Below are 12,853 nucleotides of genomic sequence, written 5' to 3' on the forward strand. Positions count from 1 at the left end.
ACAAGCACATATACAGATAGATGGTACTTTGAAGAGAAAGAGAAAAGGCATGCATGTAGATGCAGCGTGGAATAATTGTGAAATCTTGATGTCAGTGGCTTGTACGTGCAGATGTGAAGGGATTGTGGAAAAGGGATTCCACGGTCGGTTACTCGGGTTGGGTCGCATGAAGTCTCTTTCTTACTTTTGCAAAAGCCATCTGAAAGTCCAGCTCCACTCCTCTCTCTCTCTCTCCTCTCACCTCATCTTTTTCATCATCCCTGGTTTCCTCACTTTATTTCTCATTTGGTCTATGACCCAGTCAGATACGCACCAACATCAGTTTCATGATCAATCAATATACAGCACACAACATGTTTCACTCTGCATTTGTTTTTTTTGGGCAAACGAAAAAAGAAAGGGTGATCTGCACTGAAACTTGAAAAGGAATTGATCGAAGCAACGAAACTGCCACGGTGAGGGTCAGTGAAGCCACTGTTATCAATTACAGTCGCTTTAACGGAGATCATCCGTTTCATAGGAAACTTTCCAGTCATCCATGGGAAGCTGCAGGAGTGCCGCCCTTGCAAGTTGCTCTTCTTTGTTGGAGACGCGCGCATTATTGCGTCCTTGCAGCTTTCTTTTCTTTTCTTTTCTTTTTATTTTTTTTTAACCAACTGCGTCCTTGCAGCTTTTCAAAGGGATTTTATTTAAAATCATAAATAAAGATTGAGTTTAGGGGGCTCTTTATATAAAATTATTTTATAAAAATTTAAATTTAAAAAATAATATTTTTAAAAAAGTCAAGCTTTCAAACCCAGCCCAGATGCTGATAACCCTTAAAAATTAGGCCCGGCTCAAGTCATCTTTTTAAGTTCGTTTTTATTTTTAAATTAAATTTAAAGTTTAAAATTTATATTTATACTTTAAAATTAAAATTTCTGTGATTTATTTTTAATTTTTAAACATTATAATTTATATTTTTTAAAAATATATGAAATATTATGATTAAAAATTTTAATTTAAAAAAGTTTAAAAAATAAAAAATAATAATAAAGGCTTACAAGCTTGATTTTAAATTTTTTATATAAAATCAGATATTAAAAAATAATATTTTAAAAAAATTAAATTGAACGGTTCAAGTTCCTAAAGGTCCAGTTCACAAAGGAGGGTCGAACTTATATGAGCTTAGGCCGTCCATTTTTTAATTCTAATTATTTGAATCTCAAAGAATTAAAATGCACGTGCTAGGCTGTGCCTAGTTAGTTCTGTCATGTCATGTTCCGTATACCTAGTTTACCTCTTCATCTCAATGATTAAACAGTTCCCTTTGTTTCCTTCGCGACGAAGAAGCCGAATTAACCCCACCAATCGCCACGAGATCTTCGCCGTATCTCTGTGGGCTTCCCTTCTTGTCTACACTGGCGCAGTTTGTGAACTACAAATCAGATTTCATGATTTCATCACTTTATCTTTTCAATTTTACCTTTCTCTTCTTTTTCTCTTTGCCTTTGAATCGCCTTCGTAGTTTGAAGAGGATACTAGCTAGAGATTATAAGATATTTAAAATTTAAATGACGTTCCTCGTTGCATGGAACACGTCAATCAAATAAAATGGTTCACGAAGAAACTAAATTAAAGGGAAAATGAGAGATAGGTTTAAATTAGTTTTCAAGTTTCAAACTCTAAAGATGTGCATATCCGTTATTTAATTTTATAATTTTATTGTGATAGCTTTATAATTTATTTTTTAAATTTTAATATAGTTAAAAAATAAATAAATTTATTTTTTTATTAAAATTTAAAATATAAGTTAAAAATTTGTCATAATAAAATTGTAAAATTAAAAAACTAAATTTATAAATTTTTGAAATTTATTAAAATTTGATACTTAAGTTAAATTAATGAAGATCTCTGTATTATTCCCCTTAAATTAAAAGAATAGGATCCGTCAAATTTGACTGTCACGACCCTTGGAATATGTGGCTTTATTATAAAGCAGTATTAGAGAGAGGATGTTGGCAAAAAAATATTAAAAAATAGAGAGAGAGAGAGAGAGAGAGAGAGAGTTGTACTCAAAAAGAGAAGGAAAAGCCTCCACTCTACCTGAAGACAAAAGAGAGACGGTCACGTTCACTTCTGTTGCTTCTTGGACTTTTTTACAAAAATACTACACACAGTAAAACAAATTACCAAATGTTTCTTAAAATACTACACCAGAGATCATTCGAAAGAAGAACGAGTTTGAGGTTATGAAAAAATTATTCTCGCTTAGAATAATTTTGTAATCAAAAATTATTTTTTTATTTTATTAAAAATGAAGTGTATTATTGCTGATTTAATGTTTTATTTTCAGTCTTTCCTTCTTTACCCACGATCGTTTTATCAAGTCTTCAAAACCACCTAGACCCAAGTTTTGCTTTTCACGCGGATTAAGAAGATTCATGTGCACTGACTATATAAGGGGTTAAAAACATGAAGATGCCGTAGTAAAGTTAAAGCCAAAGAGTGTGAAGCTGGTTTTTTTTTACTAACATGTTATACAATGTAAAAGAAAACACCAAAATGTTACACAAAATGTTGCACTTAAAATTCATCACACCAAGAATGATTTCTTCAATATATCAATTCAATTCCTCCAAAACTCATTCTTGACAAAAACAATTTATGAACTTTAGCTGCACCATATAATTACAGTAATAATTTAATAATCATTTGAATGAAAATGATAAATAATAATTGTTACTAATATGATTAAGGAATTATTATGAGGTGTATTAAATTAAAAATTATTGATAATAAATAAATAATTATTAGTTTTTATGAAAAATAATAATGAATGGATAAGTTATATGAGTGAAAAGTAAAAATTAATTTACCTCACAAATAGTGACTTTCAGTGCCACATCTTGTTCTTTTTCTCATACGTTGTGGCTGCTGTTATTGTTTTATGTTTCTCTATTCTTGAAATTTAAGTGTTTTATTTATCTGCATAGTCAGTATATTTAAATCAAATTAAGGTAATTCAACTAAAAAATCGATTATCAAGGAGTGACATGTGATTTATTTGATGGTCTATTATATTCAAAAGTAAAAAGATGTAAGGATTGGGAATAAAATATTAAATCAATATTAATAAACTAAAATCATTCAGGCAGTGAACAATTTCACTTTTAATAAAATTAAAAAAAATTGACTCTAAAATTATTCTAGGCGAGAACGATTTTTTCAAAACCTCAAACATGTTCATCTTATAAATGATTTTTAGTGTAGTATTTTGGAAAATACTTCCCACGTTGCAGCATTTTGGTCATTTCTTTTACTGTGTGTAGTATTTGGTAAAAAAGCCTGCTTCTTGACTAAGAGCAACTTCCATCGTTGTTTTTAGACTGCGGTGTAGTTGTATCACATGTGTCTACATTGTAAAAAAATCTTCCAATCTCATTCAACATAATTTGACTTAACAAAATTTGGTCTTGTTAAAAATTAATCTTTTAAGATTGAAAAGACTAAAAACATCATACTGTTTTTTTGAATTGGCTAGACAGAAGACTAGACATCTGATCACTTGATCCAGTCTGATTCTATTAAATTTATTTAATATGATTATAATTAATTTACTAATTATTTATAATAATAAATTAAGACTATTAATTATTTAATAAGTCTGATCTCGCATGGTCACACGATCAAATTAATAATTTAATAATTTGAACCACTTGGGCTGTAACTCAAACTTTTTTTCTTGTTGTTAGGAATTATTATGAATTTATTATGATTATAAGTATTTTTATTATCTTAATTGAATTTATGAAATGAATTATTGCCTTTCATAGAGAAAAAAGGAAAAAAAAGACTAAATGAGTACTGGATTAACATGACTAGTCTCTCAATCCTTTGGATTAAGTCTGATCTTATTAATTTTTGGGTTATTATTAGATCAGACCTAACTATAGGTTGTTTAATCTAATTTTGTTTATGAAAGAGATCAGATTTCAAAATAGATTTAAGTCCAATCCCTTTTTTTTGGATTAAAATCATGATTCATTTATAACCATATATTACAAACTCAAAACACCTCTATATGGCCATTTCTCTCCCCTTCCTGTTCTTCTTGAATAAAAGAGGAAGGATGGTTAAAGAAATGTTCCTCTGAAATTATATTCTGAGCAAACTTAGCAAAAGTATCAGTTTTTTTTACAAATATCCTAAGCTTAAACTAAGTCCAATCCTTTGTGCAGCTGTATATGTAGCATGTCTGCGGCACAGTGCAGATTCATGGACATGCATGCATGACGAGCAGACGAGACAGACGAAGATATATAATATAGACTACAGAGTCAAAGTTGGCGCCCAGAGAAATAGCTAACTTGAATAAAATGTCTATTATATTACTCGTAGTTGTCATCTTAAAATTAAATGCAGGTTCGTAATACAAATATAAAATGGAGTGAACTTTTCTTTGTGAGTCTAAAAGTTTACAGAAGCAGAGAACGACGGAGCCTCCGAGAACATTGGCTGATGTCAAAAGAGAAACGCCGAGGCACTCAACAAAAGTAGGTGGCCGGCACTCGTGTTTGGCCACTGCTGGGAGTGGGTGGTTGAATCTTCAAAGTTGAAACCCAACAAATTTTGATTTGCCAAATCCCCCTCGCCATCTATATCCATATGACCATATCCATGTGCACTGTGTTCTCAACTTTTTCATCTGTCCGTTCACCCTAAACAACCCCTTTACCAACAACCCTGAATGCCTGCATGCATCTCTTTCCGTGTACGGGTGGAAATAAGTCCGGTTTTAATGGGGATTTATAGCTTCGCTTACTTCTGATCTGATCTAATCTAACCACCTTACTAAATAAGCTCAAATCAGAATCAGGCTTTTAATTAAATTTACTTAGCTAAATAGATTAGGCTTTTTTTTAGAGTCTAGCCTATGAGCCTAATAGGCTGATCTATATATATATATATATATATTATGTAATATATCACAAAATACATCAATTTCTAATTATATTTTCAATCATATTAGACTTATATATTAATATTAATTTTATTATTTTATTGTTATATTGTATTTTAGTTAGTGAGTCTTTTCAATTATTATATATTGTAATTGATAGATCAAGTTATATATTATATATTATGATAGTCTTTAAATATATTTGAGATGTTTAAAATTAAAATGTGAGCATATTTAAATGCTTTCAGGCCAAGCTAGACTTTATGTAGACTAAGGCCTAAGTTGTAAAAAAAGCTTTATACAAGTTTTATGTTAGACTCAAGTTTCTAATTTATCACACAAACTCAAACTTATTTGGTCAAAGCTTAACTTAATAAAGCCTATTTTCACCCTTACGCATGTTCATTTTCCCCCTAATTTCAAAACAACCTCGTTGAATTTTCAATTTCACGTGTACCTTAATTTAACCTTTAAATGTCACTTGATAATAAAAGACATTAGCCCGTTTGAACCATTTCACAATTACGTTGTTTTGATATGGATACCTTCGCTATTTTCGTATTTTTCTATAATTAAAAAATAAAAATATTAATAAGTTTTCATATGTACGTATCAAGATCATAATAAAATAATTAAATTAATTAAATGTATTTTCCCGATCAAGAATCCACAAGCAAAATAAGATTTCCAACGTCTCAATTAATGACCACCATTATTTCCAGGGGGGAAAAAAAGCAGCACAACGTTTCAAAAGGATGGGTTATAATGAAAGTATGTGGGCCTGCTTTCCTCACCCATTAAGTCCACTTCGTGGTGCTATGGGCAAGGCCCATTTGCGTCATACAGTTTGGCCACAGTGCAAACCCAGATCCCTTTCTTTTCACCCCTTTTCCTACAAACACATCCACGCATATTATTACTTGGCTTCAAATTTATACATGAATCCATGTGCGCGCGTGCTTTCACACCTCTCCCAATCCACTAAAGATAACGTCTCTCATCTTCATGGTACGACAAATAAAACGAATTTGGAGTCGCCAATTCACAGAGGATAATCAACGGGCTCAAATCATTGCCCATGCAAATATCATCCAGTCAAACAAGTCAAAACTGTTCGAGGCACAACTTTAAACTAATTAACGACTTTATAATCATATTTTAATTTAATGTCGCGTATTGGAGGACGAGTAATACTAATATGAATTAGTTATTTAATTGCAACTCTAAGATCTAACTAATTTCCTAACCCAATTAGCAGGTTTGTACTTTTGCACTAGGTCTCAACAGCCCTGCAGCATTCTCTTGTTATTCATCTTACACGGAACTCCCATCCATCTCTCCCCAACCCTTACTCGTAATCAGGTACAGTGCCATGCCCAGTTCCATGCCCAGCCAAGCAAACAAAAACGTGTTTTCTTTCTCTAATCATACATCATATTGATAAACGTTAGACCAAATTTACATGGTTTCAAAAGCATTTACAGCTCGAACCAGGTTACCAGCTCAGACTCAGATACAAAACAGCTCTGAACATGTAAACAACTAAAAGCCCCACGTTGGTATCTCATAAATTGAGTAATTTTCAATTTAATCTCACAGATTAGTTTTAAAATTTGATCCCTCATCATTGTCTTTTCATTTTTTTCCTTTACAGGAAATATTTCCTAATTTAATTTAATCCCTTGTAGATGAAACTATTATCAATAATGTCCCGCGCAGATGCATAAACATCAGATTAATAACAGGACATAAATGATGATAGTTATATATTTGGATAATCACAAGCTGAGAAAATAATTCTGTGAGGGACTAAATTGAGAAACACCCGATCTGTGAGGAACCAAAAATGGGGCTTTACTCTCATGCAAACTAATAGTTAACATCTACTATTAGCAAAACGCAGTAATGCTTCACCTCCCAGCATGACCCTCTTTTGCTGTTGTTCTGTAGGTCCTCCATAAGGAGGAAACAGAACATATATTAAGCTCATCATATCAAAGCCTTCCTACTTATTTGGAGCAAACTTAGTTATTAGACTCCTCTTGCCATCACAAAAAGGTAACAAAATGGGAAAACAAAAGAAAATAAGATCATGAGCACACGAGCGTATCTGCCATCGCAGCTTCAGGATGGTAATGAAGCATTTCCTTCCACATCATCTCCCTTATCATCTCTTCTCCCAAATCTTCCTCCATGTCAAGATCAATAGGAACGATGGCTGGAGGGTCGCTGTTAGGATCATATAGAGGGGACATATAAGGATGTTGGAGTGCTTCAGTAACACTAATCCTCTTTGATGGGTCGAAAACAAGCATTTTCTGCAGTAGATCAATTGCCAATGGATGGGCGTTCGGGTAAAGCCGGGAAAAGGGTGTTCCTGGAGAAGATGGAAGTGATTTGATGTACCTCTTTGCCTTAGGATTATCAATGAATTCAAGATCCTCCTCCCTTTGGCTGCCAAGAATATTGATAATTAGTTTTAGCTGATTCAGGCACTCTGAACCAGGGAAAATAGGTTTTCGTCCAAGAAGCTCTGCAAAGATGCATCCCACAGACCAGACATCAATAGATGTCCCATAATTGTCACAGCAAAGCAGAAGTTCTGGTGCTCGATACCACCGAGTGACAACATACTCAGTCATGAACTGGTTCTTGCTGCTGTTGGTGCGTGCTAACCCAAAATCACATATTTTTAGGTCACAGTTTGCATTGATTAGAAGATTCCCAGGCTTCAAGTCACGATGAAGGATGTTGGCTGAATGAAGATACTTCAAGCCCCGAAGCAACTGCACCCAGGCACTTCTGTATTAGTAAGTGTAATGACCAACTAAGAAACAAAGATATCATATCTTCCATAAAGCCATATGGATGGGCCACGTGAAGATTAGTTATTCTTCAGGAGAGAATAAATCATAACTTGAAGAAATCTTGAGGTATAAAATAGCATTGGAGTGAACAGGCAAAAATGCTGCAGATAAATTCATGTAAAAAGAGGGCTGCACGAATTTGTAAAAAATGAAGATCTTAACATGTTGGGCTGGGTCATGAATAAGTCCACAGGATGCTAAACTAGAGTACTCAAAAAACATATGACCACTTGTTAGCTTCTATAGGAATACTTAGTTCAGTTGGTCCAAAATCTAGTTTCATACCTTTGGTCCAAAATCTAGTTTCATACCTGAAAGAGGAAATATTGGCAGTGATCATTAGACAGTGCTTGTGAAGACCTAATAATCTGATGCAAATCTGTGTCCATAAGTTCATAAACCAGGTAGACATCCTTGAAACTTCTTCTATGATTCGGCATCATGATATCTTTCAAAGCAATCACATTTTCATGTTGGAGATGCCGAAGAAGTTTCAATTCACGCAAAGTCCTTAGTGCATCAACCCGGTTTTCAAAAGCATTTTGTATCTTTTTAATGGCAACTTTTTCATTGGTTTCTCGGTTGACTGAAGAGCATACAATTCCATACGCTCCTCGACCAACAGGCTTGATGGGCACATATTTTGTATCAATCTCAAACAGGGCTTGCCACATGGTGTAATAATGCTTTCCTTCACTCCTGATCCCATTTGGAGGCTCAACAGGAGTCGCCATTCCCTGAAAATTAACAGGACGGCATTAATAATATAGTACTTGAGGAGATTTCGATCAAGAGTGCTGAGAAAGGGGGAAAAGGATATGTCAATATATGCATACTCAAAGTCCTGACGAAGGATCTCTCACATAGGGACTTTCACTAAAGAATAAAAAAGAGTAAACAAAATTATAGAGAATGGGTTGTTTTTCACCACACCATCACTAATCTAAAATTGGCGGTCTTGATTGAGACTAAGATGCTAGGAAAGATGACACCGAGCAAAATTTACATACAATTCTCCACCCAAAGAATGGAAAAACTCTTTGGGCGTTCAGGATGGAGATACAGATCGTTTATTTCTTTATCACGTAGAGATCTGTCCAAGGTAGAATGTGTATTTACGGGAAAAAAAAATGGGAAGAAAACCGATGGTGAGTTAATATTTTAGCAAACCGTAACTTCTAAATGGGGAAAGAATATAACAAATAACCAAGATGATGATGATAATAAAAGAGTTACCTTTACACGAAAAAGCAGAACTTTATACTTCTAGTACAGCAAATTCCCTTCAATTTCAAAATATATATGCTAGACCGTTGCCTTCGTTTTCCCACAATATCCTTCCGCCGTCGAAATTGAACCCCAAATTTCTGATTTCTTACACAACCAAATCAACACCCTATAGCGAGAAGAATTGACATCGATTCACTCCAAGTTCCACTTCAAATCAATGGATTCTTCACCAAAAGCTCAGCTCTTTACTCAACTTGAGTACAGACCCAGATTTAAAGGAGCTCTACCGAGCGTTAGAAGAATGCTCTGACCCGAAGTTCGCCTTCGATCTCTTTGTAAGGGATAGAATGCATAGGTATTGTCAGCGATGAAGATTCGTTATGTCATCGAGATCGGACCAGCAAGCGACGAATAGTTTTGGACTTTCTGAAAGGAATGCATCTCACACACTCACACCCGCGTTTTCCTCCTTGAACGACACATTTTTTTTGGGGTTTCAATCATCCAGTGACCATGGCGGGACCCGTTGTTGGCGATGTCGTCTTTCTTTCGTAGATACTGTTGCCCAGACGGGCAAACTCAAATACGACGTCGCTGAATCCTTGCCCATCACCCTCAAAATTCAATAACAACGATTGATTGTATCTTCCAATGTGTAGGCAACGCTCTGAGCCGCATGAACCACAACACGTAGCTGCATCTCTCCATTCTTCATTGAAAAATCACAACTACTGCGAATTTAAAAAATATAAAGCATTTTATTTAAATATTACATCTAATAAATTAATAAACTGTTCTCAAATTAATGTCTCTTTTTATATCTTTTTTATTTAATAAAATATTTTACTTAAAAATTAATATAAAATAATTTATTTATTGAGTGTATTTTCTGAAAACAAAGACATATTAAAACATAAAAAATTACTAACATTTTTTAACAACTAACCATTCAAAAAATCTTACATTTTTAATGGGATGAGTAATACATTTTTTGGGTAAACTTATTAATTATATGCATCGATTAAAATGTGAAATGTCATTAATATGTGTGTGCACATGTATATATGTATTTTATAAAATATCAAATTTTATTAAGACCATAAAAAAAGCGTCTAACTAAATTTTAGCACAAGACCGAAAATGGATGCTCAAACTGTCAAACGGACACAAGCATGTAGGGGGGGGGGGAATCAAGACCCAAGCCCCAAGTTGCAATTGTCAACTTTGGTCCATGAGAAGATAGAAAGAAATTGATGGCAAAATGAAAAACTATTGTACAACCTCACTGAGACTTAAAGGTTGAAATGTCCATGCTTATTTTAAATTCAATTGACCTGGTTTTGTTTTGATCATGTCATGATGGATCTTTGTCGATCTAAAATCAAACAAGGCAAATTTTTATAGAATAGGATAAAAAATAGTTCAAGATAAAAACAGGATTTGAGATTACCCTTGAAACATTCTATTCTTTTTTTTAATTATTTTTTTGCTTTTAACTTAACCATCTCAAGTTCAAAAGTAACTTTCACAAACTCACAGTCATGTTCCATTATCTTTCTTCCTTCTCCCTTTCATCGTATATTAATGGGAACGAGGCTTGTGGTGCTATTCTGGCATTCGAGGAGAGAAGAAAAGGAAGTCAAATTGGTCCTTTGTACATTTGGGAATGATTCACTATAAAAAGATCATTGTAGCGTGAAGTTGTGTGGAGAAATAGTCCATGTGTGTGTATGGCCACGTATTTTTTGTCTACATAATTTGTTATATCTTTCACAATACTACTTTTTTGAATTTATCTTCAGCCTAATTTTTCCAAACGTTTCGAATTTATAATTTGGATTTATGACTAAATTTAAGTTTATCAAGATGTTTCAATTTTGAACGAAATATGATGATTTTTAATACGGGACGGAATATAAAATTAAAATTCAATTCCATTCATCTTTTGAGTCAAAACACGAGATTGATCTATCTTGAACTTATCCCATTTTGTGAACACTCCTGCTTGAAAGAAGGTGCAATCATATGAATAGTACACACACATGATTTGTTAAATTTTATATCATATAGATATAAAGATTTTTTTTCTTACATGAGATAGAGATTAGTTGAATCTTATTCTTATATATTGCAACTTGCAATGCAAAACCAAAAAAAAATTGTGGATGACCATGACTTAATAACAATATACTTTATTATAAATTTTATATTTAATCCCTCCCGTTTTTAATGGAAACCAAATTTTAAACGTTTTTCTCTTAAGATAAATAAAATTAAAGTAATCAATTTTTTTAGTCTTGATCTTATATATTTATTATAGTTTAAATTTCTAAACAATAATTTATTATAGTAATTTAATTATAAAGAAGGATAAAATTAAAAATTTATATACTTATTAAATAATTTCAAAGATATAGCTATTTTTATTTTTAATAAGCATAAAATTAATTAAGTTTGCTTTATAATTAGAGACTAGAGAGTGGAAACCATATCTAAACCAGGGAAATTTATGGAGTAAAATTAGGATTGGGCTGATTGGGCTGGACTGGTCTAGGAGTAGTTGTTGGGGACACCATCCATGAAAAACAATTGGACGCCAATGTGGCAGTGTTTCGACCCCGGAACCGACCTGTTAAGAAGGAGACGACGTCCATGGACGACGGGAAAACGGTGAAAATGTGAAATCGATCAGCTAATGAGGCAAAACTGGTAATGGCCTAATGAGCAGTCAGAACCAATTTATTTTCTGGGCAACTCAGAGGCACAGCAAAGAGAGGCGTCCATCATAATCTCTCACTTCTCCGTGCTCTCGCAGAGAGGCGACCACATCGCCCTCCATGATTCTGTGTCTGTCTCTTCTTTTCTTTCTTATTGTTGCCGAACCATTTGAGACAGAGGCTTATTGGTAGTAACATGGTTGAGCCGTGTTTTTGTTATTAAATTATATATCTCAAATTCAGGATTAAATTTCCTGCAACAGCTATTACTTTGCCTGTTGTTGCTAATGAGCCTGGCAGCGCGAAGACGGACGAGATTTAGATGATGCAATTGACAACATAAATGCTTCATTCAATTCTGGTGTGAGAATTTTGTTCTTATATATAGATTTCCCTTTTAATCTGCTGGATCTTTTTTCCTCTCACTTTTTCAATGCCTCAAGCAATTCAAAATTTCAAAGAAGTTCGTTATTTTTATTTTATTTCTTTTTATGGATATAGGGACTTGCACTTTCTAGCGAGATAGATGGGACGATCCAAATGATGAGTTAAGTAATCCGGAGGTTTGACTTGCTATTAACGTGGACCTGAGTATGAGAAGTGGTACGTTAAGTAATCCTGAGTGCTCCTTGGTCGCCATTCAACTAACCCTTGCTTCACAGATGTCACCAGATGGCAAATTTCCTGTTATGAATTATTGTATGACTCAACCATTTAAGAAACTGCTGTTTTGTATGGAGGCAGTGGTTGAAGAAACAGGATCATTTAAGGCGATTTGAACCTTCCTCTGTTTCTAAATTTTGTTATTTTGATAAACACATTCTAATAGCTAGCATGCTATATGAGTTAGGCTGAACCGCTGAAGTGATCGTTTAAAGCGCGATCACACTTCTCCTCAAGCATTGATGCCAACACAGTTCTCGTACGGATGCATCTGCCAACTTCATTATAAATTAAAAAAATATATATACAGTTTCCATAGAAAAAAATTAATTATCACAGACAATGGCTTTTATTTAATTATTAATAAAATTTATAATAATTAATTTTCTTATAAGAGACTTTAACAAAATTCTCCTTTATAAATTTTAGGCTTT

At 33.4% G+C, this 12,853-nt stretch overlaps 1 protein-coding gene across 1 annotated transcript; it reads right to left on the minus strand.

Annotated features, from left to right (window-relative positions):
• Positions 1 to 6,322: 6,322 nt before the first annotated feature.
• Positions 6,323 to 9,573, minus strand: LOC129304048 (mitogen-activated protein kinase homolog NTF3). Its single transcript, XM_054943673.1, has 3 exons — positions 9,046 to 9,573; positions 8,121 to 8,546; positions 6,323 to 7,728 (listed from the first exon to the last, which is right to left on the minus strand). Exons 2-3 carry the CDS (start codon positions 8,541 to 8,543, stop codon positions 7,033 to 7,035), a joined length of 1,119 nt encoding a protein of 372 aa, XP_054799648.1. The 5' UTR covers positions 8,544 to 8,546; positions 9,046 to 9,573; the 3' UTR covers positions 6,323 to 7,032.
• Between the last annotated feature and the right edge of the window lie 3,280 nt (positions 9,574 to 12,853).

The sequence above is a fragment of the Prosopis cineraria genome, unplaced genomic scaffold, assembly GCF_029017545.1.
Source record: "Prosopis cineraria cultivar Desert tree isolate PC_DT_omini unplaced genomic scaffold, ASM2901754v1 PC2, whole genome shotgun sequence".
Taxonomy (NCBI): domain Eukaryota; kingdom Viridiplantae; phylum Streptophyta; class Magnoliopsida; order Fabales; family Fabaceae; genus Prosopis; species Prosopis cineraria.